At 41.5% G+C, this 27,726-nt stretch overlaps 1 protein-coding gene across 1 annotated transcript in view; it reads left to right on the top strand.

Moving 5' to 3' along the window:
- DPY19L1 (dpy-19 like C-mannosyltransferase 1) overlaps positions 1-11,578 on the top strand; it is a 342,123-nt gene extending 330,545 nt beyond the window's left edge. The window contains exons 21-22 of the mRNA XM_073549963.1: positions 904-1,029; positions 10,444-11,578. Coding sequence (XP_073406064.1) covers positions 904-1,029; positions 10,444-10,597 — 280 coding nt within the window. The 3' untranslated portion in view covers positions 10,598-11,578. The remainder of the gene's footprint in view (positions 1-903; positions 1,030-10,443) is intronic.
- Positions 11,579-27,726: the final 16,148 nt, after the last annotated feature.

The raw sequence follows: 27,726 nt of genomic DNA, 5'->3' as shown, positions 1-27,726 counted from the left end.
TACTGTACTTGACCCAAATTTCTGAAAATCTCTAATTTATCTAAACTTATGAGTTACAATTGCCACTTTTGTCATGCTGATTAACTAGTATAGGCAAAAAGTAGTGTCATACTATAGGATAAAGGAGTCCTCTTACCCATTTGTGGTTGGGAATATCTGTATGTGCCGACCAGTGAATGAATGGGAGTTACAGAAACAATGTAGAATAGTGAGATACTGTTTCCGAATCTCCCGAGGTACTGAAAATCATTTTAGTGATAGCCTATCCTAGTAATGTGTCCTCACTTTATAAGATGGAAACTATCCGTTGAAGTTACAGAGATAAAACTTAAGACTGATGCTGTAGAAGAAAATCATAGTCACATAGTACATATTCTGGTTATCATATGATTGCTCCAAAGTCAAAGAAACAGTACTTTGGTGACAGATGCTCTTGCCGCTGGCATCAGCGTAATCATACTTCATACATAGCATCTAGTTTTCTCATGGACACATTTTCATATATATATTGTGATTGTGCGATGACACATGATACTGTTGCTAAGAGTCATTATGTGTGAAGTGTTTTGTTTTGTGTAGCTTCTGGAATATTCCCTTTTTCTTTTTCCGTCTTCTGTGTAGGAAGTTCAGCGTCTTTTGTCCTTGGAGGCCATTAGTTACTAAAGTACTTTGTGTGCTTTTGTGTTTTGTACCTCGAGTAGATCAATGTCCGATTGGCATGTCCTAGCATATATGTAAGTTCAAGGCCATGTAATGTTCTATTGTACACAATAAAGGCTAAACAACTAAATGCTACCCGATATGAATATCAGCCATTTACAGCTCACAAATCTGAAATACACTGGTATATTAAAAATAGTATACCTCAATCTCACTTACTCTGGTCTCCTTTTTTGCTTTCAGAGCACGGACAAAAATGGTTTACTCAATGTACAGTCGTAAACCAGCTAAAGAGGTAAAAAAGCGCCTGATTGACATGGGTGTCCAGTATTTTATATTGGAAGATGCGTGGTGCACAAGAAGGACAAAGTGAGTATTTGCAATTGTCATTGCAGAATTAGGATCTATAAGCCTCAATTCATAATTTGCAGGGTTTCTTTTTAAGTAACCAAATTCATGCAAATGAATGAAAATGTGTGCGAATTCATGAATTTGGCACAAAGTCAAAAATTTTATTTTTTTTGTTTGCAACTATTTGGGAACAAAAGTTGAGTGTTTTACAAAAATGCACCAAAATACTGGGGTACTAAAAATTAATCATAAGGGGACTGGAGTGGAGTTGTACCTAATTTTGTGCAATGATGAATCAGGTGAAAACGTCTGGAATTGCAAAAAACGCCACCCATAAAGTGGGAAAAAAACAGGCAAGCACATATAAAATAGACTTAAAAAAAAGACACAAAAAGAATAATGAATTGGGTTCGAAGAAAAAAAAATAAATAAAGGTGCAAAACACTTGAAAGTACACACAAAAACAGGCAGAAAGGCAGTGATGAATGTGTGCCCATGTGCTTTTTTAATTTGAATAGGATTTCACATTCAGCAGTGCACAAAATACTTAATTAAAGTGAACCTGTCGTCATGAAAATGTTGTGCAATCAGCAGGGAAGCTGAGTGTGTATATATATATATATATATATATATATATACAGTATATATATATATATATATATATATATATATATTATAATTTAGTGAAAAAAGAATCAATATAACCTATGTGTTCACGATTTAAATCTCTCCGCTTTCTGGGGTTTTAGGTCCAGTGGGCGGTCCTATCATTGAGTGACAGCTTTCTTTTTGTAAGTGTGCAGACAGAGGTAGCTGTCCATCACTGATAGGACCGCCCGCTGAACTGAAAATCCCAGAAAAGGCAGATGTTTAAAAGATGAAAACACAGGTTATACTGAATCTTTTCTCACAAAACTACCATATATATCAGGGGTCGGCAATTAATTTTCCTGAGGGGCCACATGAGAGACCGTGACGGTTGTGGAGGGCCGAACCAATCGGCCGAAATTAATTTTACTCAATATTAATATCAACATAAAATTATTACCAGTATATTATTGATAATTATATTAATTGTATCACCTAATATTGAACAGAATTAAGTATGCCGACACCACCCTCTATTTCATTTGAACCCAGATACAGCCCCTTCTGTATATCGTATGAGCCGCCCCACAGCCCTTATATACTGCAAGTGCCCCACACAGCCTCACCCATATGCGACATAAGCCCCACACAGCCTCCCCCATATGCGGCATGAGCCCCACACAGCCTTCCCCATATGCAGCATGAGCCCCACACAGCCTTCCCCATATGCGGTATGAGCCACACACAGCCTTCCCCATAAGCGGCATGAGCCACACACCTTCCTACCCCATATTCGGCATGAGCCTCCCCCATATGCAGCATGAGCCTCCCCCATATGCAGCATGAGCCCCGCACAGCCTCCCTATATACACTGCATGAGCCCGACACAGCCTCCCTATATAAATTGCATGAGGCCCCCATAGCCTCCCTATATACTGCATGAGGCCCCCATGGCCTCCCCAAATGCAGCATGACGCCCACATAGCGTCTCCATGTTCAGCATGATGCCCCCATAGCCTCCGCATGTGCAGCATGATGCCCCCATAACCTCCGCATGTGCAGCATGATGCCCCCATAACCTCCCCATGTGCAGCATGTCACCCCCATAGCCTTCACATGTGCAGCATGTCACCCCCATAGCCTCCACATGTGCAGCATGTCACCCACATAGCCTCCCCATGTGCAGCATCTCATCCCCATATGCAGCACCATGTGCAGCATGTCACCCCCACATGCAGCAGCATGTCACGCCCATATCCTCCCCATGCCTACGTAAACATCCCCTACACATGAAAAAAATAAAATAAAACAACACATACTCACCTTAGTCCCATTCCCCGGCGCTCTGCTTTTCTCCCTGTCTCTGGTGCGCTGACTCTCCGCAGTACACAGCTGATGCAATGAAATGGAGACAACAGAGACAGTGGGCTGGCACAGTGCGGACCGTGAGCCTCTGGTTTCCAGCCCCACGGCTGTCTCAGTCCAAGGGCTGGATGTGGCCCGTGGGCCACACTTTGCCCAGGTCTAGTATATATCAATCTACTTGGCTCCACCTGCTCTATAAAGTGGTGCCTACAGGTTCCCTTTACCCCAATCCTGCCTCAGCCATTTTTCATTTTCTACTTTTCGCCATTTTTGCTTAGGTTTTTTTTGATGGTCACTGTACAATAAGTCACACTACCTTAATTATGTGTCGTTATGATTATTGAGATTTCAAATTTATACAGTGTTTATTATGTTTTACTACTTTTGAGAAATAAGAAAAAACTATTTTGCTTGCATTGCGTTCTGAGACCTAAAACTTATGAGGGGTGAGTTATGGGACGATAACAGCAATTCTGGCTTTTGTATTTTTTTTTTTTTTTACATTGTTCACCTTGTAGAATAATAATGTAATATTTTTGTAGTGGTAAGGTAGCGCTCACTGAGTGCATTGGGGAAAACTCACTTGGCTGCGATATTGATGCATACAAGAACACTTTCCATTTAAACAGTCTAGTGCAGTTTATTATGCCTTCATAAACCGCTGAGGAACATGTTACATGTCACATGCTTACACATAGTCCCATCACAATCCTTGGTACACAGCTTTAACGCACTGTCACTGAACACGCTGGACCTCTTTGTCCAGTTACCGTGGGTGACCGCACACCGAACAGTTCATTAGTGTCCATAGAACATCACGAGCACCAACAGTTATAACCCCATGTCCGGGGTTATCTCGCAGTAGTGCCTGCTCCAGATGCCGACTCTTTGGTAGTCCTCTCTCTCAGGGAAGCTGCCGAACTGGGATCAAAGTCCCGGACAACGCCTTGCTCACCAGGCCACCTGACAGTCCAGATCCACAGACGGACAGTAACTCCCCCAATGCAGTGCCGTCACTGACTCTGCAAACACATGTGGCCTGTCTGTGTGCTATTCAGGATGTTCGTCTCCACTTTGGAACCGTCCAACACACAGGCCTCACTGGGTGCTATTCAGGGATCCGACCCTCCTCCCAGGGTCTCCCAACACACTGGCCACCAGGTCCAGGGCCTCAGCGGGTGCTATTCAGGACGTCTGTCCCCTCCTGAGACCGTCCAACACTCACGCCTTACCAGGTCCAAGGTCGCAGCATGTGCTCCAGGGATCCGATCCTCCACCCAGGATCTCCCAACACTGACCCTCCAGGACATTGCACCCTGAACCATTTAGGTACACACTCTCTCCCTTGTGACCAGACCTCAGGCACATTATATGGTACATAACCACACCCACAGGTGAGGTATGGATCACATGGTCATGACCTCACTACAGGTCCTATTACACACACAGCCACACACATATACAGGCTTTACTTTGGGCGTTCAGACACACACCCCTGAGTGGGTTTGTAGGTGACTGGTCCCATCCATCTCACCAAGTCACCTGGAAGCTTCCCTAATACACAGCAACAAACCCTCAGCAGTATATCTCTGCTGATCAATACACGTTCCAGCTACCATCACAGGGCCACCCACCCTGTGATACATATCGGCCATTTACAATCCTGTCACTCATTATTTCCCCATCACAATAAAGGAAACGCCTGCATGCATGTCCTGGAAGGCCATACAGCGCCCCCTAGCTGTCACAGGGGTCACTGCATCACATAGTGTATATCTTTTCTCATACATGAGCACACACAGAGAAATTATCAGCCTAGTTGAGCAGGTGGGGAGGAGAGTGTAGGGACATAAATCTTGGATTAGTCACGTTACCATGACTATGACTGCTCTTTCAACTATGTTTTTCAATGAAAGATCACCGCTTTTCAGAGTAAAACATAAATGCTTATAATGCAGAGGAGCCAAGGTTTTGGCAGTATGAATTAGCTGATAGATTTGCATTATGAACACTTTGCTTGTAAAATGTCTTTGTGTATAGTAACATAGTATTTAAGGTTGAAGGGAGACATTAAGTCCATCTAGTTCAACCCATAGCCCAACCTGTTGATCCAGTGGAGGGCAAAAAAAAACCCATGCGGCAAACACTAAGCTCCACATTGGGGAAAAAAAATTCCTTCCCGACTCCACATATGGCAATCAGACTAGTTCCCTGGATCAACGCCCTATCAAGGAATCTAGTATATATAACCTGTAACATTATACTTTTCAAGAAAGGCATTCAGACCCTTCTGAATTTTTAGTAGTGAATCACTCATTATAACATCATACAGCAAAGAGTTCCATAGTCTCACTGCTCTTACAGTAAAGAATCTGCGTCTGTGAGTATGATTAAACCTTGTTTCCTCCAGAGGCAGAGGACGCCCCTTTGTCCCCGTCTCAGGTCTAAGAGTAAATAGGATGCTTGAGTCAGAACAGTACTGCATCTAGTCTGATGCCCAAATTCATACACAAATACATTTAGCTGAAAAATATGTAGAGCGTTTTTTGTGAAGTATCCACAATCAATTATGGTTTCAGGAGCCATGTCATCTGCTGATGTAGGTCCACTGTGTTTTATCAAGACTAAAGTCAGCGCAGCCATCTACCAGGAAATTTTAGATCACTCATGCTTCCCTCTGCCGACAAGCTTTTTGGAGATGGAAGTTTAATTTTCCAGCAGGACTTGGCACCTGTCCACACTGCCAAAAGTACCAATTCCTGGTTTAAAAAGAACAGTATCACTGTGCTTGAACGGCCAGCAAACTTGTCTGATCTTAATCCCATAGAGAATCTATGGGGTATTGTTAAGAGGAAGAGGAGAGACACCAGACCCAACAATACAGACTAGCTGAAGGCTGCTATCAAAGCAACCTGGGCTTCCATAACACCTCAGCAGTGACACAGGCTGATCACCTCCATGCCATGCCGCATTGATGCAGTATTTGATGCAAAAGGAGTCCCAACCAAGTACTGAGTGCATTTACTGAACATACATTTCAGTAGGCCAACATTTTGGATTTTAAAATAATTTTTTCAAGCTGGTGTTATAAAGTTCTAATTTACTGAGATAATGACTTTTGGGTTTTCATTGGCTGTAAGCCATAATCATCAACATTAACAGAAAAAAACACTTGAAATAGATCACTTTCTTTGTAATGACTCTATATGATGAGTTTCACTTTTTGTATTGAAAAACTGAAATAATTAACTTATTGATGATATTCTAATTTTGTGAGACGCACTTGTACTAACCCAAGCAACAGTCGCTAAAAAAACCACCATATGCCTTCTCATATAACCACAAAGTAAGAGGGGCAGTTAACAGTAAAAAGAAAGCATTTAAACTACTAAAGCAGGATGGCACCGTTGAAGCTCTAAGGTTATGTGCACACTTAGTTTTAGATCCTGCGGATTTTTCCACGCGGATTTGTAAAAATCTGCAGGTAAATTCTCAGGTCAAAAGACCTGCGGTTTACCTGCGGATTAGCCTGCGGTTAAGTCCTGCGGTTTCACACCTCTACAATGGAGAAGGTGTGAAACCGCTGTGGATTCCGCACAAAGAATTGACATGCTGCGGATTTGAACCCTTCTTGTTTTTAAAATGTATTACCGTATTTTTCGCTTTATAAGACACTTTGGATTATAAGACGCACCACAAATTTTGAGGAGAAAAATAAGAAAAAAATATTTTTTAATAAAATGGTGGTGCTTACCGGGATGGTGGCTGCAGTGAAGTGGGTGTTACACCGCTCCGTCATACTCACCCGGCCTCCACTCCCACGCCGCAGCCGGCCTCCGCTCCCACGCCGCAGCCTCTCTCCACCCGACGGCCACGGCGGTCACCTCTGACGGTCTTGCGGCCGACGCCATCCCTGCATGCAATGCGCATGCGCCATAGGCCGCGGCCGCGCCTCCCTGCTGCTTCTTATTCTCCGGCTGTGCCCTGACCCGGACCAATGGCAGACCAGACGGGGCTATATCAGGCCGCTTCTCCCTGAGGGAGGTGCCTGATCGTTGTGTTACCTTGCACGCTGAGTCCTGCTTTCTCCTGTGCTCTCTGCAGCCTCTCGGTTCATTCCGCGGTGTTTCATGCAGCAGCCTCGCAGCCCTGTCTCCCGTGTTCCCTGCTGTATACTCCAGTCCTGTTCCTGTGTTCCAGTTCCATCCTACTTCTGTCCTGTTCCTGTGTTCATGTTCCGTCCTACTCCAGTCCCGTTCCTGTGTTCCAGTTCCATCCTACTCCAGTCCTGTTCCCGTGTTCCAGTTCCATCCTACTCCAGTCCTGCACCAGCGTTCCTGTTCCATCCTACTCCAGTCCTGCCTTCGGTGTTCCTGCTCCATCCAACTATCCACACTACTACAGTCCTACTCCAGTCCTGTCTCTTGTGTTCCGCTCCAGCCATCTCTCCATATTCCAGCCTTACAGTCTACGCTTCAGTCTCACACTCCTACTCCAGTCCATTCAGAGCCGCCCCTCTCGGTACCAGCTACCGTGGTGCTTGAATCCCTGGGCTTGCTCCTAACGGTCCCTGTATAGGGGTCAGTTCCACCTGGCAGCTCACCCGGGGCCCCTCGGTGCCACAGTCCAGAGGGTCCACTCCTGAAGATTCCGGCTCCTGACCACTCACGCCAACAGCGGGGTCCCGGGGTTGCCGCCGGAGGAGGCAGGAGTGGGATGATGCTGCAGGCCTCAGGCAGGGATGAGGGGGTGCTCCGATGTGCAGCGCGCTGCTGCCAGGAGGGTCTTGTGCTGCTGCCAGGAGGGTCTTGTGCTGCTCCCAGCGGGGCTTGTGCTGCTGCCAGGGGACTTGTGCTGCTGCCGGGTGTCTCCCGGTGCTGGCGGTGCTGTGGGTGTCTCCGGTGCCCAGCGGTGTCTCCAACACTGCCCGGGGCTCTGCCGACATTTTGTGACAGGCCAGAGCTCCAGGGCACTCTCACGGTTCCTTCTGTGTGATGGACTCCGGTAATATGGCCTGGGGCGGCTCATGCGCACATGGTGATCTCGGGACTAAGATCTCGATAGATGAGATTTCAGCGCTGAGATCTCATCTATTGAGATCTTAGTCCTGAGATCACCATCACCATATTGCCAGAGTCCATCACACAGAGGGAACTGAGAAAGTGCCCCGGGGCTCTGGCCTGTCGCAAAATGTCAGCAGAGCCCCAGGCAGTGCCGGAGACACCGCTGGGCACCAGAGACACCGCTGGGCACCCGGACACCCCTGCGGCCTACACCCGGTAAGGCATGTACGCTTTGTAAGACGCACCCCCATTTTCCCCTCAAGTTTGGGGGAAAAAAGTGTGTCTTACAAAGCGAAAAATACGGTATATGGTTCTAGAGATATAGCCTTTTTATTTTATGGTTTTTACCAAGGGGGCATGGCTTGTAGTATTCTTTGGGGGCGTGTCTTTAGGTTGCTCTGCATTATTATCCTAGGAGCAACGCCCCCTTGTAAAGACCACAAAAATTAGTGTTACATTAAAAGGCCCATATCTCTGGAACCATATGACAGGTTTTTTTAAAAAAAAAACTAAACAAAACAGAATATTCAGGGGAGCAGTGAGAATGAATAAAGTAATCAAATGTGTTTGATTAACCTTTGTGTAAATCCTATATTATAGCCATATGACAAAGAGGCAGAATGCAGAGCCAGTATTATTTCTCTGCAGTCGGTTATATTTATTGTAATGTTTTGCCACCTACTATATGTATTTCATTACATTCCTCAGAAAGTAATTTTGCTACATATTTTTTTTCCCTATAAGGGTTTTGCCATTTTTCAATAAGGTTTCCCTGAAGTTTTTGAAAATGGTTGTAATTTATGTTGCAGTAAACTTACATTTTTGCATTTCTGATCCTTGCGTTCTCCTGACTTCCCCCGTTGTAAATTGCAGCCAACTATACAGTCACATGACACCGCATTGTAATGTCATCCACCCACAGTTCCCCTGCTCCGTTTTGCAATAGTATAGTGGATGCAATGACATATACTATACTCATGCACAGAGGAGCCAGTAAGTATCTTCTGTAAATGCCTAAGAAAGCGAACTGGGCATGTGTGACCTCCAAAAACTATTGTAATTGGTGAACATTATCCACACAACCAAATTGACAAAGAAAAAACGTGGGAGACTTGAAAGAATTGAACTTTGAAACACAACAGTCACAAAAACAAATATGTTGCAAATCTTGGATTAATTTATCCTTTTTAACATTTATAGGAAAAACCCCATTAATGGCTTTTGGCTAAAAATCACCATCAGGTAACCTGTCAGTAGGTTTTTACTATGTATTCTAAGAGCACCATTATGTAGGAGTGGAGTCCCTGATTACAGGGATAGATTACTGAGCTGTGTTTTGCAGTTTAAATACAATCAGTGTTTTATTAGCAGGAGATTTTCACTACAGGACCACTTGGCACGGGCCAAATAGTCCAGCCACGCCCAGTACTGACTAGCAGCATTCTGCAACTATACAATATACACAAAAAGCTGTGGTGTGGGCGGGTTATACTGTACACAGCTCAATAACTGAGTTCTTCTAGATCTGCAGGAGAGAAAACTGCAACTCTATGATAACTTCCACACCCAGTATACTAGTGACACATCGCTGGAATTGGGGTCTCTTTCCCTAACTCAAGGTGCTGTCAGATTACATAGCAAAAGCCTACTGACAAGATTCCCTTTAAAGGGGTTGTCCGGGCTTTTCACATAATCTCAGTGCATATCTGGGCTGCAGAATGCTGACAATAAGTAATTTACCTTCTGTGGCCGGTTTGCAGGGTTTGCTAGATATGATCTCTTGCTTGTAAGAAAAACGTCCGGGGGGGGGTGTTCTGGCATTGAAATGAGAACTGGTGGTTTTCTCCTCAATAGTTTCACTTTCCATAGATCACTGTTCAGCGTGTGTCTGGGGAGGAGCAGCTGGGTGGTTCTGCTCTCTGCACTGAGGCTGCTAGAGGGGGAGGATTTGTTACTGTGTGAGGAGGGATAGGCTTGTTCATGTGGACGGGGAGGGCCTGTTACTATGGAGGGTGGGGTTGTTGCTATAGAGGGCATGTTTTTAGTAGAGTAGGAGGAAACGAGCAGTTCTCATTTCAATGCCAGAACACACCCCCTGGATGTTTTTCTTACAAGCAAGAGATGATATCTTGGAAACCCTGCAAACTGGCCACAGAAGGTAAATTACTTATTGTCAGCATTATGCAGCCCAGATATGCACTGAGATTATGTGAAAAGCCCGGACAACCCCTTTAAGTAAAGTACTTTTATATAGAAACTTTATAACATGTAATAGAAATAAGCAGTAAATTGCATTCAAAGCCTAAGCATATGGATTCCAAAATGCTAACACTTACTGGTATATTTTTTGGTGGAGAAGTTTAAGATTTCCTGATTATTGTATCTTCATTGATGATTACTTTTTTCTATTTTCCAGAACTGGTTGCACCATGTCAGAAATCTGGGATATAGAGGATCCTTCTAATGTTGGCAAGAGCCCGTTATGTTCTATTTTGGCCAAGGATTCATTGCCTCACTTTGTCACTTCATTTAAAAACAACGTCTACAAAGTTTTAAAAGTTTCCATTTAGGTTACAGAAAAAAATTCCATTTCATATCAGATAAATATGTTTCTAATTCTGATATAACCTGGTTTTACAGATGTTTGCAGTCTTAGATTTTGTAACATACACAATGCTATGCAAATCTTTATTGCTAAGAAAATTGAAAAATACATTACATTCTTATATGGAGAGCTGCAATCTTTTTGTTCAGTATGGCTAAAGCTGCGAGTGAATGAAGAGAACAAAAGACCTACAAAAACTGCCTTAAAATGCTTTTCATTTGGCAGAAGTTTCTGTTACTTAACATTTTTTCAGTCAAAGCACCAAAGAGAATATGAAATATGTATATTTATGTAATAGTAATTGGTGTTATGTTCTAGCAGTGTTTTATGTAGGTGTATTTTATTATACTATGCTACACATTTTTATATTGATCTGTGCTGACTCGGTTTCATGACTGGTGCTGTGAGAAAGTGGTGTCTGCTATAGTGCCAAAATGGAATCTCCATAAGGAATGCAACCTTCAGAGCCAATTTTAGTATGAATAATTCCTACATGGGGCCATGCCACGCTAGCTTAGGTCGTGTTCGAACCACACTCATCATCGGCAAATACCAATTTTCCTCAATGGTCATCCACTATAACCACTGTAAACTGGGACTGTGTTGGGAATTTGCTATTTCTAGCTAATGAGGAATGGTACTTTTTATTTTCTTCCGAGTTTTAATATTGTTTTTTTGTAAACTTGTTATATGCAGTATTTTATTTAGTACATTTTATGTTATGTATTTCCTTTGACATTTCCACTTGCTCAGTACATTTCTGAAGACTACTGGACAGAAAACCAGTAGTTGGCAAGCAATCAAATTCCAAATTATGTATCTGATTTGCTTTTTTCAGTGTTTTTATTTGTTAGATGTCATTATTTTCTGCATCTGCAAGCTAAATTGTATAACAGTAATAACTTTTTCTCTTTTTTATAATTAATAAATCAAGATTTAGCTTTCAGTGTTGGTCAGGTTTTTCTAGGATATCTTACTGACTGAAATATCCTAATGTAGTTCATTTCTCAGTAATTACCAAATACACTGCTCAAAAATATAAAGGGGACACTAAAATAACACATCCTAGATCTGAATGAATGAAATATCATCATTGAATACTTTGTTCTGTACAAAGTTGAATGTGCTGACAACAAAATCACACAAAAATCATCAATGGAAATCAAATTTATTAACCAATGGAGGCCTGGATTTCGAGTCACACACAAAATTAAAGTGGAATGTAATGTCCTTAAAACAAGTCAAAATGATGCTCAGTATTGTGTGTGGCCTCCACGTGCCTGTATGACCTCCCTACAACACCTGGGCATGCTCCTGATGATTCGGCAGATGTTGTAATGAGGGATCTCCCCCCAGACCTGAACTAAAGCATCCAAAAACTCCTGGACAGTCTGTGGTGCAATGTGACATTGGTGGATGGAGCAAGACATGATGTCCCAGATGTGCTCAATCGGATTCAGGTCTGGGGAACGGGCGGGCCAGTCCATAGCTTCAATGTCTTCATCTTACAGGAACTGCTGACACACTCCAGCCACATGAGGTCTGGCATTGTCCTGCATTAGGAGGAACCCAGGACCAACCGCACCAGCATATGGTCTCACAAGGGGTCTGAGGATCTCATCTCGGTACCTAATGACAGTCAGGCTACCTCTGACGAGCACATGGAGGGCTGTGCGGCCCTCCAAAGAAATGCCACGCAACACCATTACTGACCCATGCCAAACCGGTAATGCTGAAGGATGTTGCAGGCAGCAGATCGCTCTCCATGGCGTCTCAAAACTCTGTCACATCTGTCACATGTGCTCAGTGTGAACCTGCTTTCATCTGTGAAAAGCACAGGGCACCAGTGGCGAGTTTGCCAATCCTGGTGTTCTGTGGCAAATGCCAAGCGTCCTGAATGGTGTTGGGCTGTGAGCACAACCCCCATCTGTGGACGTCGGGCACTCAGACAATCCTCATGGAGTCGGTTTCTAACTGTTTGTGCAGACACATGCACATTTGTGGCCTGCTGGAGGTCATTTTGCAGGGCTCTGGCAGTGCTCCTCCTTGCATAAAGGCGGAGGTAGCGGTCCTGCTGCTGGGTTGTTGCCCTCCTACGGCCCCCTCCACATCTCCTAGTGTACTGGCCTGTCTCCTTGTAGCGCCTCCAGCCTCTGGACACTACGCTGACAGACACAGCAAACCTTCTTGCCACAGCTTGCATTGTTGTGCCATCCTGGATGAGCTGCACTACCTGAGCCACTTGTGTGGGTTGTAGAGTCCGTCTCATGCTACCACGAGTGTGAAAGCACACTCAACATTCAAAGGTGACCAAAACATCAGCCTGAAAGCATTGGTACTGAGATGTGGTCTTTGGTCCCCACCTGCAGAACAACTCCTTTATTGAGGGTGTCTTGATAATTGCCAATAATTTCCATCTGTTGTCTATTCCATTTGCACAACAGCATGTGAAATTGATTGTCAATCAGTGTTGCTTTCTAAGTGGACAGTTTGATTTCACATAAGCTTGATTTACTTGGAGTTATATTCTGTTGTTTAAGTGTTCCCTTTATTTTTTTGAGCAGTGTATAAAGAGCCCTTCTTGTATGTGCGAAGATTTTAAATCAAAAGCAGTTGCACGGTGCAGTATCCTGGTTCCCTTGTAACAACACATTTGTCCTGTAAATGAAAAGATACTACATGTAGAAGGTTTTTCTTACATCCTTATGCTGTGTGCACTCAACGACTTTAAGTTTTCCCAGGTGAAAAGTTTCAGAAAAATAATGGGAGCAGTTTTCCTGAAGTATCTTTGCTGTGTCTTTTCAGCGTTTGTGGGCTTTTTATTCCTTTCTTTCAAGTATACACTTCAGAGTCGGCGGCTCACAAAGTCGCCTAAAGAATGAACCCTGAGGCCGTTAATAGAAGAGACAAAAGGTGGAACATGTGCACAGCAATATTGTTTTTACATTGGTGTGCATTGTTAATTTTTTGCAGCACTTTTTTAGATGAATTTCATGCATGAAAAAGCTGTCGTTTGCACATACTCTTAAAGACAGCAAGTTTTACATGACCGATTCAGTACTTGTCAAAAGTTAGGACACTCCTGTAAATGCAAAGATTTTCTGTGTTTTTATTGGTATGTGCACATTGTACTTTCAGACTGTAGGCAGCAAAACCAAGATAGAACGCATATGGAAATGGAGTAAAAAATAACGTGTGAAGCAAACCAGAAAACAAATTAAACCTTATATTTACCAAAGTTCCTCTGATGACAATTTTACAAACAGCTTCATCAGATAGTCATCTTCAATGACTTCCTATAAACAAGTATGCCTTGTCAGAAGTTATGGTAAATTGTGATATTACCATCCTTTAAAATGTGTTTATGACCATCAGATGTGTTTTACACAAAGTTGTTCCACTGTTCCTCATAATGCTGAGTTCTGTTTAGCAACTGTTGTAAGGCAGAATATGGTAAGAACCCCTGAACAAATCAAAGAGAAATGATAATGATAAGGTCAGTCAACCTGGGAAATTACTAGAACCTTAAAGGTATCCTCAAGCATAGTCAGGAAAACCATCCATCGCGATGATGAAACTGACTGTCATCAGAGCTGTTAAAGTGGTTAAGTTAATCAACCTCAGAAACATCATATTGAAAGCACCTCAGAAAACAAACCTCATAAATGATGCTCAGACATTAAGAAACAGACAATCTCAACATCCAATGTCCAAAGGAGACTGTGAGAAGCATACCTTTATAGTTGAATTGCTGCAAAGAGGCCACTACTGAGGACCACAAACAAGAATGATAGACTTGTTTGGGTGAGACAACACAAGGACTAATTAGAATAGTGCAAATCTATTCTGTGGCATGATGAGTCAAAATTTGAGATACAATGTTTTTGTGAGACACAGGAAAAGGCGAACAGATGGTTCCCACTGTGAAAAATGGAGGGAGGTGGTGTAAAGGGCCCGTTACACATAGCGATATCGCTAGCAGTATCACTGTAACGTCACTGGTTTTATGACGTAGCAGCGATATTGCTAGCGATATCGCTATGTGTGATACTTACCTCCGACCGGCTCCCCCGCTGATTATCACTGATCGCGCGAGAACGTCCTGGACCATTTCTCGTCCAGGACGGATCCGCAAAATTAGGAAATTTAAAGGAACCGCTGGCCGGGAAGGAGAGAGATAGAGAGAGAGAGAATTTTTTTTTTTTTGTCCGGCACCCAGACAGAATTTCGGGTTAATTCAGTGTCTGGAGGATCCGCCGGCCAAAAAACCGTTGCATGCGCCGTTTGGAAATCTTTCAGGATGTTGACGGACAGCAACATTATGGCGGCTCCACACAAAAACGGAGGCAATGGACGGCAATCTGTCAAGATCCGCCAATAATGAAAGTCAATGGGGAAAAAAACGCATCCGCAAAAAAAAATTGCGGATCCGTTTTTTTCAAAACCTGGCGGATTTTGACTGATTGTAAAAAACGGAAGTGTGAAAGAGGCCTTAGCGATGCACCAGCGATCCATATCGTTGTCGGGATCGCTGGTGCATCGCTAAGTGTAACGGTACCCTTATTGTGTACAGGAGCTTTGCTATTGACACTGTGGATAAATTCCAAATTCAATGCATGCTTAGCCTGTATAGGTACCACAATATTCTGCAACAATATTCTCACCCAGTTTGTAGTTAGTGGGACTATCATTTGTGTTGCAACAGGACAATGACCTCAGACTATGTAAGGAAAATGGAGAAGGCTAGAGTGCTGCTTCAGAAGACTTGGTCTCCACAATCACCCAATCTCACCAATTGACATGGTTTGAGATCAGTTTGACTACATTGTGAAGGCACATAAGCCAACAAGGGCCCAGCACCTTTAGGAACTCATTCAAGCGTGTAAGAAAGTCATTCAAGGTCACTACCATTCCTGGTTTGTTTGACTTGTGCTTTTTTACAACTTATTTTCATATGTGTTTCTTCAAACTGCTCTTTGGAAAATCATTTGATAAATGCCCTACACTCTTTACGTGAGCCATTCTACTGAATATATAAATTACACTAAATAAACTAAAATCTGCATATTCTTGTAAAATGTCCAAGCTATAGAAGTATAGTCTTATCTTTATTAAAACACCACTCTGGAGGTTTTATTATTTCACCGCCGAAATGGTATCACAAACGCTTGTTTCCTGACCCTAGTAAAATACATACCAGCTGCCCTTCCTGGTGATGATCCGAACCCTTTCCACCATCTTGATACCGCAGTTTCTGACTTACTGGAAGTCAGCATACAGTCACAAGCTTCGTTGGTGCTTTAAGTGAAGTTTGTGTGAATTCGATCAATCATTGTAGAAATACATTTTATCTGACGGTAAACCTACTTAGGGCACTATTACTATACATTATAAATGTGACATCATATTTTATTATTAGACTCTTATATTGTACTATTAGCCTAGATTCCTACTTGTCAACGATCTCTATGAGTTCCATCCTCATATTGGCAGTTATTTAGGACGAGCTATGTATTTTGTAATTTAGATATTCATGAGGTCTCCATAATGACAGAAATGAGGCTGGGACTGTGTCATGTTACACAGAGAAAGATGCTAGATTTGTTACCCCGCTGAAGGCCCAGGTCTGCCTGCTGTATGTACTACTAGTAGGGCATAATGGACTCTCTGTCAGTTTTACACTGACATGAGTAATTCCATGTGATAAAGAAATATTTTAGTGAATTAATTCCATTTTTTCCCTTACAAAATGCTTTATTTTGTACAAAGATATTAAAAAGTACACAGATGATATTGCCACAACCATAACGATTAGTTCTTTAATCCCAAGCCAGAGGCAGAACAGAGCACTGTAAGCCAAGGGTAAACATGATAAGACTGGGTTCACATTACGTTATGGCAGTCCGTCTAACGGATTGCGTTACAACGCGGCATTAAAGCAATGTAACGCATCCATTAACGCTGCCATAGACTGCCATAACGCAACACATGTCCTAATCGGCATGCGTTAGCGATGTGCCGTCATGCTGTGATGGACCCGTGGACGTGGTCTGCAGCGTTCGAGGGTCCGTCGCACATAACGCGATCCAGAAAAGGAAGTTGCGTTAGCGCAGTCCGTTTAATGCATATGTTGAATGGACTGCCCTAACGCAATCTGAACCTTGCCTAAATCTCACTAGACTCCGCACTCGTATTCTCTGCTATCTGTAAGTGCTGTGTGCAGAATCTCCAGTGTACCCTAGGAGATGATGCTTCACCCTTCACACCTCAGTCTCCTGCTTGAGACTGATAACTTTCTACCTGTCCACTCTTAAAATGTTACTCTGCATCTCAGGAATACACAAGACTCTACACTCAGAGATAGTATAGGCAGCGTACAGGCCCCCATACACATTAGCGAGTTATTCACTGAACACTTTCAGAAATCTATTCCTACTTCCCCCTCCAAATCTTGGCTCGGCAAACCTGTGTCCTCTATGCTGGTAGATTCATCTGGCAGCAGCTTATCTCCACCAGGCTCCCTGAAGGCCCCCATACATATTAGAATATCAGCCGATATTGGCACGTTTGGATGACTTTCATCTAATGCTCAGGAGACTATTAAATATCAGCAACTCATCACTCTTAGGGAGTTGACTACTTTATCATTGCATTTATGGTCTGTTAGATATGGCAGGAAATAGATGTTCAAGTGCTTGGGAGTGCATCCACATAAATAAGGGTCCAGCGTTTGGTGGGAGGGGTCTCAGGAATTTAATCAATGATGTAAGCTTGCAGTCATTTCACAAAAAGTCCTTCACACAGGGTAGACTGACCTTCTGATTTATGAAAGAAAGCAAGTTCTGGACAAGCGACAGACTGGGATCATACTATACAGTATATATGCCCATGATGAAAGCGTTTATGAACCCAATTGTGAAGATGCAAATGAATGCAATGGTTACAATGTTGCAGGTGACTTAGCATATCTGCAAAAAATAATGCTGAAGATCGACAGTAAATTGGCATTATATTTTACCATACACAACCATTTTGTACTTACATGAAATCACAGAAATTAATAGGTTGCAACAATGTAATATTGCCACAGTGAGATGCTTGGGACACTGTGGTAGTATAGTAAGAAGATGACAAGTCATACAGAAGAGGCCAAGTTCCAGTCATCTACGTATCTGTTTGGATTTTTGCGTGTTTGTATATCAGATGTATTATCAGTATGTAATATTGCATAGAGCGATGTACTTTATAAACAGTATTACTTGGTGATAATGGTAGTTACAGATGTGCTCAAAAGTTTACATACCCCTTGCTTTCTTGGCCTTTTTTCAAAGACTATGAATGATAGCACCAAAACGTTTTCTCCACTCATGATTAGTGGTTGGGTGAAGCCATTTATTGCCAAATGACAATACTTGACAATTCCTTTGCTTTCCCCATGACTCACAATCCAGATATGTGAAAAATGAGGATGAATGAACTCATGGAGATCAACATCCAACACTGCGGAGACACCATCACATGTTTCTCAATGCAGTGAGACTGCCCTTCCCGTGGTTGTTCCTTCCCAGGGAAAGACCTGGCTAGTCATTGCTTGCGTTGAGAAACATGTGATGGTGTCTCCGCGGCTTGTGTTTTGCATGTTTTCACAATCCAGATATGTCAGTGGCTGGATCAAAGATGCAAGAGTCTTTCTGGATCCTAGAAACTCACTCAGCTTTTATGCACACACACTGATTACAAGCAAACAGGTCACAGGTGAGGATGTTACCTTTAGTAGCCATTCAAACCCATTTGTGTCAACTTCTGTGCATGTTATCAGGCTAAAATCACCAGGGTATGTAAACTTTTGATCAGGGTCATTTGGATGTTTTGGGTTGTCATTATGATTTAAAAAGAGAAAACACAGTAGCTTGGCAATAAATGGCTTCACCCAACCACTAACCATGAGTGGAGAAAAAGTTTTGGTGTTATCATTCATATTCTCTGAAAAAAGGCCAAGAAAGCAAAAATTATGCTGGGGTATGTAAACTTTTGAGCAGAACTGTAGGTTCAAAATTAAGTTTGCACATCATTTGTTTTTTGTCTTTTTAACTTGCTGATTCTAATGTTTGTTTCCAATTACAAAAATGCTATTAGAAAGAGGATCTAGCTCTTTAGAGCTCTTTGGGAATTTTTGGATTAAAAATTTGCAAAATTTAGTCAGCACGAAGAGCTTTTCCCAGCTTCAACAAGTAGGGGTGCGGTAGGGACAGGATGCCACAGCTCGTCTAATCTATCTAATCTATGATGAGCTGTGGCATTCTCTAGGCCGGAAATCTCACTCGAATTCCTGAATGGAATGAGGTTTCAGGCCTGGTGCCTAAAAGCGCAGGCTACTTATCAGGTGCTCTAGATTCATGGAGAGGCTCTTCATAAATCAGGAGCTTCTGATTCCAGTACGCCCTCTCATCAAGCCCAGCATGAACAACAATGGTCTTTTTGAATCTGACCTTTTTCCCTTGGGAAATTCAATCTATCACATCTACACAAGAAAGAAAACTGCCTACTTATCGGTTTCTACCCTGTAGGCTAATATCCAACCTTACTAGATCCTTAAGACAAAATATTTGGAATATTAGCTCAAATAGAGACACCCGCATGTAAACAGCACCGAGTTCTTAACCCCTCCCCAATAATGAATAGGGTTATTGTACCATGATGAGATATGGCAGCCATCCAAGTTTCATGTCAGGGTGGGATACAATCTGCAAAAACTCAGTTCCTAAGACCTGTGTCTCAATGTCAGTGGTATCATAAGCACATATACCTTTGTGACCTAAGGAGAGAGGCTGTGACATCCAAAGAAATAAATCTTGGCAGCTGAATAAGTACAAAGGATTTTTTCTTCTCACTCAGTCCCCGGCTCTCCGTCAGTTATGGAGATTTATTTATTCCAATGTCATAGACCTTCTCCAGCAGCTTTAATATGTGTTCTTACTATACAGCTTCTCTGTCAGTTGAGTCATAAGACTTGGACGCTGTGTTTCTTCTGTCTGCATCCTGTCCTGACGCTTGACTAGGATAGGTTGCCTTTCAGATTCTGTGATGGGGGCCATTTTATTTCATTCTTTGAGAACCGCTGTAGGGGTAAATGCTTAAAGCCGTCCTTAATGAAAAGATGGAAATGCATCTTTTCCCCCAAACTAGAGGTTATTCTTACCCTGGAGGCCTACTCATTTCTCCTTGCCACTCTTGCAGCTTGGCGCTTTAATCCCAAGCTGTGGTTGCCATGACCCATCTTAGAACTTCATCAGGAAATATAACTCTGTAAGAATACAGGAAAGGTGTTTAGAAAATTAACAGACTCCAGGGGTGACCAGGAGGAAGACTTCAACAAATCTCCAAATAGTTGAGGCTAGGTAAAACTAGAGTGGCTACCTCCTTTCCTAGTCATTGATCTGTTCAGAACATCATCACATGCCAGGCAGAATGTCAATCAATGCTGAGTGAGTGTGCTAGCAGCAAGGACAATGTGAATATTCCCCACTGCAACAAACTGAAATGAGTAGCATGAGCACGCGTCTGGTTTACAATTTTTTTAACTCATTTGAAGGCTGATGGCTTACACAAGGGAATGTTTAGAACTTTATTAACATACAGTATGGAGGCAGGTACCTAAATCGTAATGACAACTTCTCCTTACAGTAAGATTTCTAGCTATTAATACTAGCAATAGACAGCTTCAATAGTCTGTGACTGCAGTATTTGTCTGTGTATGTATTATCGCTGTAGAGATAACCGAATTGGAAGTGTTTCTGCTCTCTCTGGAGATAAAACACGAAGTAGTAGATAAAATTGTAGGTTTATCGTCGACGCGTTTCAGACTTTGAACAACCATACAAAAACAAAAATAAACCTACAATTTTATCTACTACTTCATGTAGATTTTATCTACTACTTCTGTAATTCTGTAAATTACTACTGTAATTTTATCTACTACTTCTACTACTCTAGAGAGCACAGAAACACTTCCAATCCGGTTACCTTTATTGATATTTTATAGAAGCTCACACAACCTTACAAGGTGAGCGGTTTTACCTTTTTTCATCAAACTTTTATCCTGCATTTCTTTATATGTTCGTTGTAGGTCTCGCAAAAAAAAATTATCAAAAATGTAAAATATTTGTAACAATTTCTCATCTAAATGTAACATCTTAATATTTTGTGTTATGTAATAACAAAAAATCAAAATCAATGCCGGCGTGACTTAAACCTAGAATTTTCTTTAGGTTATGTTCATACATAAATTATAACTTTCCTACTACTATTCTTTGTTTTTTAGCTACAAACAGAATCCATTATTTTTCTTTGTATTGCATTATATATTTCCTGCTACTGTACAAAGGAACATTCTCCTAGATGTGTAATGATCCGGAAGGCTTAAGAGGAAATCCATATAAAAGAATGGTTCAAATGTTAAGTAACGATATGGCAGCAGGTAGCAGGTTTTTGTATTTTCCATTTAGGAGAATTCAGCTAAAACTAATTGTACATTTTATATGTTTTGAACGTAGTATCTGAATTTCCAAATTTTATAGTTGCATCTTTGCTCTAAAGGGATTGGCTACTTTTTAACAAATGTGTTGGAGATATGATTTTGTGGCACTTACTTGTATACAGGTATTAAAGGATAAAAACCTGTGGTAAGTGCCACACAATTAAGTCCTTTACACGTCTTTCAATGTGAAGATACTCAACTTAATTCATTATTGCATTTGCGCCTGTTTTTTGTTGCATTTTTATTGTTTTGTGCCTTTTTTGTTTATGCCATATTCATCTTTCTATTTGCCCCCTTTTAAGTCTCCTTTATGTGTGGTTTTCTTTTATAAAGTTCGCCACTATTGGCAAGGATTATGGTTTTAAGATGTTTTCACCTTATTCATTATTTGTGACTTTTTGAAAAGTTGCAAAATAAATTATAAATGTACACCAGTCTCCCCCTGAAGTGATTTTAAGTACGTCAAATATTTTGGTGCAATCTTTTTGCCATTTTGCAAAATGTGCTATTTTTTATTTTGGCTAAATGTTGAAAAAATGTTATAGAGAAAAATAAAGACTATTCTTTACTTTGCGCAAACTGCATGCGTCATTTTTAAATATTTGGCACAAGAAAGGCAGCAAATACGATGTGACATAAAAGAAAAATGTCTTAAAAAAACCTTGCGAATGATGAATCATGTCCAAACTGTCTAATCCCTTTAAGACCCCTATATTCTTTTGATAAAAGTTGGACAACCAACCTTCATATGCCTCCTGATTCTCCCCCAATAAATTATGTTGAGGGATAGAAAGAACAGACAGTATTTCAAAGCCTGAATCTCTAGTGGGGAGATAAACCACTGTCACAGGTGTCTGGCAGCAGCTTTTTGCTCTCTCCCTGTGTATCCGGAAGGAGGGTTACTGAGAAATAGCTGTCTGCCAAACCATGTATTTAGCTAGTTTAACACCCTCTGGGCCAATTAAGGTTACATTTTAAAGTAGTAGACAACCCCTTTAAGTTTTTCTATTATTGTGTAATCCTTTGGAGAGAGAGGACAATTACATTACAAGTGTATTAATATATAAATAGATCAAGTATTTTATTTGTCGTACAAGGTAAATGATAATTTACCTTATATACTCGTGTATAAGCAGAGATTTTCAGCACATTTTATTGTGCTCAAAATGCCCCCCTCGACTTATGCACGAGTCATTGTCCAGAAAGCCGGCGAAGGAGGAGGAGCAGTGGCAGGAGCCGGTGGCTGTGGCACAGTGACAGCTGCAGCCGCTGGCTTCCCGAAGACATCATACTCACCATCCTCGCGCCATCGCGGCATCTCCATCCCAGTAGCAGCAGCTCTTACTGTGCTGAGCGGTCACATGGTACCGCTCATTAAGGTAATGAATAGGCACGCATCACCACTCCCATAGGCATTGAGCGCATATTCATTACCTTAATGAGCGGTACCACATGACCGCTCAGCACAGGAGAGCTTCCGTGCCGGGACAACGGAGAGGCAGCGATGGTGCAAGGAGGATGAGTAGGACGGGGGAGGGTGAGCCATGCATACAGCGATGGAAGGGGGGGTTAGCCATGCATACAGCGACCAAACCGGGGAGCCATGCATACAACAGGGGGAGCCACACATGCCAGGAGAGAATGGGGGGAGCCACACATAGCAGGACAGGACGGGGAAGCCACGCATACCAGGACCAAACGGGGGACCCCCATACCAGGACAGGACGGGGATAAGGAGACAATGCATACCGGGCTTATACTCGAGTCAATAAGCTTACCCAGTTTTCCATGGCAAAATTAGGTGCCTCGGCTTATACTCAGGTGGGCTTATACTCGGGTATGGTAATTATTTTTGATAATATATAAATACACAAATAAAATAAAGGATAGAAAATATATAAACATAATAAACTGGATATAATAAAATGCTATGACTACGTTAGAGAACATAACCTATAGTCACTTCTATATAGGTTTATCATCTCAGAATTAGTTTCTTATATCCGTTTCAAGCTTTTTTTCTTCTTAGATCCTAATCACAACATTTTTTTTTCAGAATTTTTTTAACTTTTTAAAAGAAAAACTGCCTTCTGTTTTGAATATTTTCATAGCATTTTTGGTGGCATATTATAAATTTTTAAATGTTTTTTTTTCTGGTGCACTTCATTTCATTTAGATCAGTAGATAGCAATCCTGTAATTTGGGAAAAAATTAAAAAAAAACCCACTAAACTCAAAAATTGGCCTCTAATCATCAAAACGTTTTTGTCAGAATTCTGGTAAAAAGCTGTCTAAATGTTAGTTATGCAAAACGTTTGGAACTTTTTTGGTGTTTTTCGTTTAGCTACCAATGGCCATCTCTGCCAACTTACGACAAATGTTTTTGAGTACTTTTTTTCGTGACATGTGGCAGTTGAAAGATGAGCCAAGTATATTACGTGGCCTTCATCAAGACTGGTGTGCAACACGCTAGTCTTGACGGATCGGGGCCTTTCTATGTAGGACATTGTATGTTTTACAATAGATTTTTTACTTTTGTTCCCAATAAAAAGGAATCTTTTAAAAATGCCACAAAGCTGTGTGTGTGTGTGTGTGTGTGTGTGTGTGTGTATCTGGCCTTAAAAAACACTCCAGGTAAAAATGATACTGTTACACCTGGGGCATGGCCTGATAACTTGCTGCAAGTTACAAGATTCCTTAATCTTTAAACCTATGTTATTCTCCAATCCATATGGTCCTAATCTATAAATAGTGTGATGTATAAGTTTTGTCAGGAGTCTTTTTTTTTTTTTAATAAAAAACAATGAAATGTACTGAAGATAATAGTGTCATTCTACAAAAGGCTGATGTATACACTGACTTATTGTTTCCGTTTGAAAACCAGTTTCCATTTACTCTTCTATAATTTTGTGAATACATTGCAATATTCAGCAAGTGCCCATAGTATCCACAGCTGCTTTCACAACTCTGCTGCTTGATGGAAACTGTTAACAACAAAATCTTTGGGAATGCAGCTCAGGGCTACAGTACAAAGCTTAGAATAAAGCAATGTATTTACAATGATACTCAATATTTTATGGGGATTCATTCTATGTATAAACTGTAACCTTGTGTTCATTGGTGGGCAAACGAAGATAAGAAACTTTGTAAATTATCTTATCTGAGAAATCAGCTTCTTTCTCCTGGACTGATCATTCACTCTCAGTTCACTGGTAAAAATTTGCCTTCAGTGTATAGAGATGACAGTCACTGTTAATAAAAATCTATGGAGAGGGAGGAGGACAAGGCAGGAGGTTCTAGAGGCAGTCAGACATTCGACTGCAAGTTCTCCTGACTATTACATTTTAATGCATTTATCCATTGTTATAAGAATATGACTGCTTTCCTCCAATGACAGTGTCACACTTGTCCACAGGTTATGTTGACATTGTAGCTCAGCCTCATTCACTTAAGTAGAGCTGAGCTGCAATACCAAACCAATAGCCATGAAGAGCTGTTTCTGGAAGAAGGCAACACTACATTTTTTATAACCCTGAACAATCCTTTTAAAGTGACTTACCTGGCACTGAAAAGTGATTATACATTTGTCTTGTATTGTCACCCTACTAGATGTCCTCCATTTTCCCCTTGCTACTTTCTTTGCCAAAACCTGTGTCCCTGTTCTTCTCCATCTAAGATGACCTCCACAGTGGCATGAGAAGTACAGTAATAAGTATAATCATGCTTCACCTGCCTTTAATGTGCTTTTATGGCATGGTCCAGACTTATCACTGATTCGTATGCCACTGTGGTAGCCATCTTGGATGCTGGAGACCCGGGGCACCGCAGAGGTAGCAGTGGAGGTAAACTGAAAGCACCAGGTAGGGTGACTTTACATGACAAATATATCATCTCCTTACAGGTGCAAGACATGGGAGGAGTTACTTAAACTTCAATTTTTGATTGAGTCATGTAAAATTATTACCTTTTACTTTTATTATATCCAGACCTAGAAAAACAAATCCTCTGTGACAATATTGTCTTCCAACACAGAAAGCATGTTATAGTGCGTGTCTCTTATATCTGTGCCTATTACAGATGTATCGACTAGATTTTTATAATATATTACAGATGTACCTATCAGATTTTATAACCTAGTGTGCCAATATCCGTGTCTGATATGTGCGTGCTAATACTTGGGATCAGTTCACACCGTGTTTGGGCACTAGTTGGCACAGAGATGTTTACCAAGCATATAGCACAGATGTATGTAGCTGTGCGCGTGTGTGTATGTATGTATATATTTGTACAAAAATTAAGGCCGTACTCCCAAAATAGAAAATTTAGAAAAATTTAATAGCCCATAGTGATTGCAACATTTCGGTCCAATTCATCAGCTTGAGAAAGGTCCTGAATTGGACCCAAACGTTGCTGTCACTTTAGGCTTTTACATTTTTCTAAATTTTCTATTTTGGGAGTACTGCCTTCATTTTTCTATGTACTGTGGGGCAAAAAAGTATTTAGTCAGTCAGCAATAGTGCAAGTTCCACCACTTAAAAAGATGAGAGGCGTCTGTAATTTACATCATAGGTAGAACTCAACTATGGGAGACAAACTGAGAAAAAAAAATCCAGAAAATCACATTGTCTGTTTTTTTTTCATTTTATTTGCATATTATGGTGGAAAATAAGTATTTGGTCAGAATCAAGCAATCAAGATTTCTGGCTCTCACAGACCTGTAACTTCTTCTTTAAGAGTCTCCTCTTTCCTCCACTCATTACCTGTGGTAATGGCACCTGTTTAAACTTGTTATCAGTATAAAAAGACACCTGTGCACACCCTCAAACAGTCTGACTCCAAACTCCACTATGGTGAAGACCAAAGAGCTGTCAAAGGACACCAGAAACAAAATTGTAGTCCTGCACCAGGCTGGGAAGACTGAATCTGCAATAGCCAACCAGCTTGGAGTGAAGAAATCAACTGTGGGAGCAATAATTAGAAAATGGAAGACATACAAGACCACTGATAATCTCCCTCGATCTGGTGCTCCACGCAAAATCCCACCCCGTGGGGGTCAGAATGATCACAAGAACAGTGAGCAAAAATCCCAGAACCACGCGGGGGGACCTAGTGAATGAACTGCAGAGAGCTGGGACCAATGTAACAAGGCCTACCATAAGTAACACACTACGCCAGCATGGACTCAGATCCTGCAGTGCCAGACGTGTCCCACTGCTTAAGCCTGTACATGTCCGGGCCCGTCTGAAGTTTGCTAGAGAACATTTGGATGATCCAGAGGAGTTTTGGGAGAATGTCCTATGGTCTGATGAAACCAAACTGGAACTGTTTGGTAGAAACACAACTTGTCGTGTTTGGAGGAAAAAGAATACTGAGTTGCATCCATCAAACACCATACCTACTGTAAAGCATGGTGGTGGAAACATCATGCTTTGGGGCTGTTTCTCTGCAAAGGGGCCAGGACGACTGATCCGGGTACATGAAAGAATGAATGGGGCCATGTATCGTGAGATTTTGAGTGCAAACCTTCTTCCATCAGCAAGGGCATTGATGATGAAACGTGGCTGGGTCTTTCAACATGACAATGATCCAAAGCACACCGCCAGGGCAACGAAGGAGTGGCTTCGTAAGAAGCATTTCAAGGTCATGGAGTGGCCTAGCCAGTCTCCAGATCTCAACCCTATAGAAAACCTTTGGAGGGAGTTGAAAGTCCGTGTTGCCAAGCGAAAAGCCAAAAACATCACTGCTCTAGAGGAGATCTGCATGGAGGAATGGGCCAACATACCACCAACAGTGTGTGGCAACCTTGTGAAGACTTACAGAAAATGTTTGACCTCTGTCATTGCCAACAAAGGATATATCACAAAGTATTGAGATGAAATTTTGTTTCTGACCAAATACTTTTTTTCCACCATAATATGCAAATAAAATGAAAAAAAAACAGACAATGTGATTTTCTAGATTTTTTTTTCTCAGTTTGTCTCCCATAGTTGAGGTCTACCTATGATGTAAATTACAGACGCCTCTCATCTTTTTAAGTGGTGGAACTTGCACTATTGCTGACTGACTAAATACTTTTTTGCCCCACTGTATATTGGAGGATTGGTTAATGACTGGGAGGCTCTGCACCCCTGCCTCCCCCTTTTTGCTGGTGCTGCCTTGATTTTTTTCTATTTATCTATATAGATATATACATATATAGTTGCATATGTCTAACGTCAACACCACCATTATATTGCATACCGTACAATTAGATTTTAGCTGCATCTTTATAAAGATTAGTAGATAACAAATTGTTGACTACCGTAGCCAGTATTTTTTTCTGTGCTTATTTACTGTTAACCAGCTGTATAATTCACATTTTTATTTCGTGATTTACCCAATAATTCTGAATACGATATGTCTGAAGTTACCATATATAAAAGAGACATGTCAGATCTTTTCTGCCCATTAAACCAATGATGGTGCTGGTTAGTAAACTAAAACAGAAGTTATAGCACATTTGTTGTCTTTAAGAGAAGTGAAATTGTAGAGTTAATGCACATTTATCACATATGAAAC

This window comes from Dendrobates tinctorius, unplaced genomic scaffold (genome assembly GCF_039654945.1).
Source record: "Dendrobates tinctorius isolate UK_male_01 unplaced genomic scaffold, ASM3965494v1 ptg000162l, whole genome shotgun sequence".
NCBI classification, from domain to species: domain Eukaryota; kingdom Metazoa; phylum Chordata; class Amphibia; order Anura; family Dendrobatidae; genus Dendrobates; species Dendrobates tinctorius.
The sequence above is the reverse complement of the archived record's forward strand: the minus strand, read 5'-3'. Positions and strand labels throughout refer to the sequence as shown.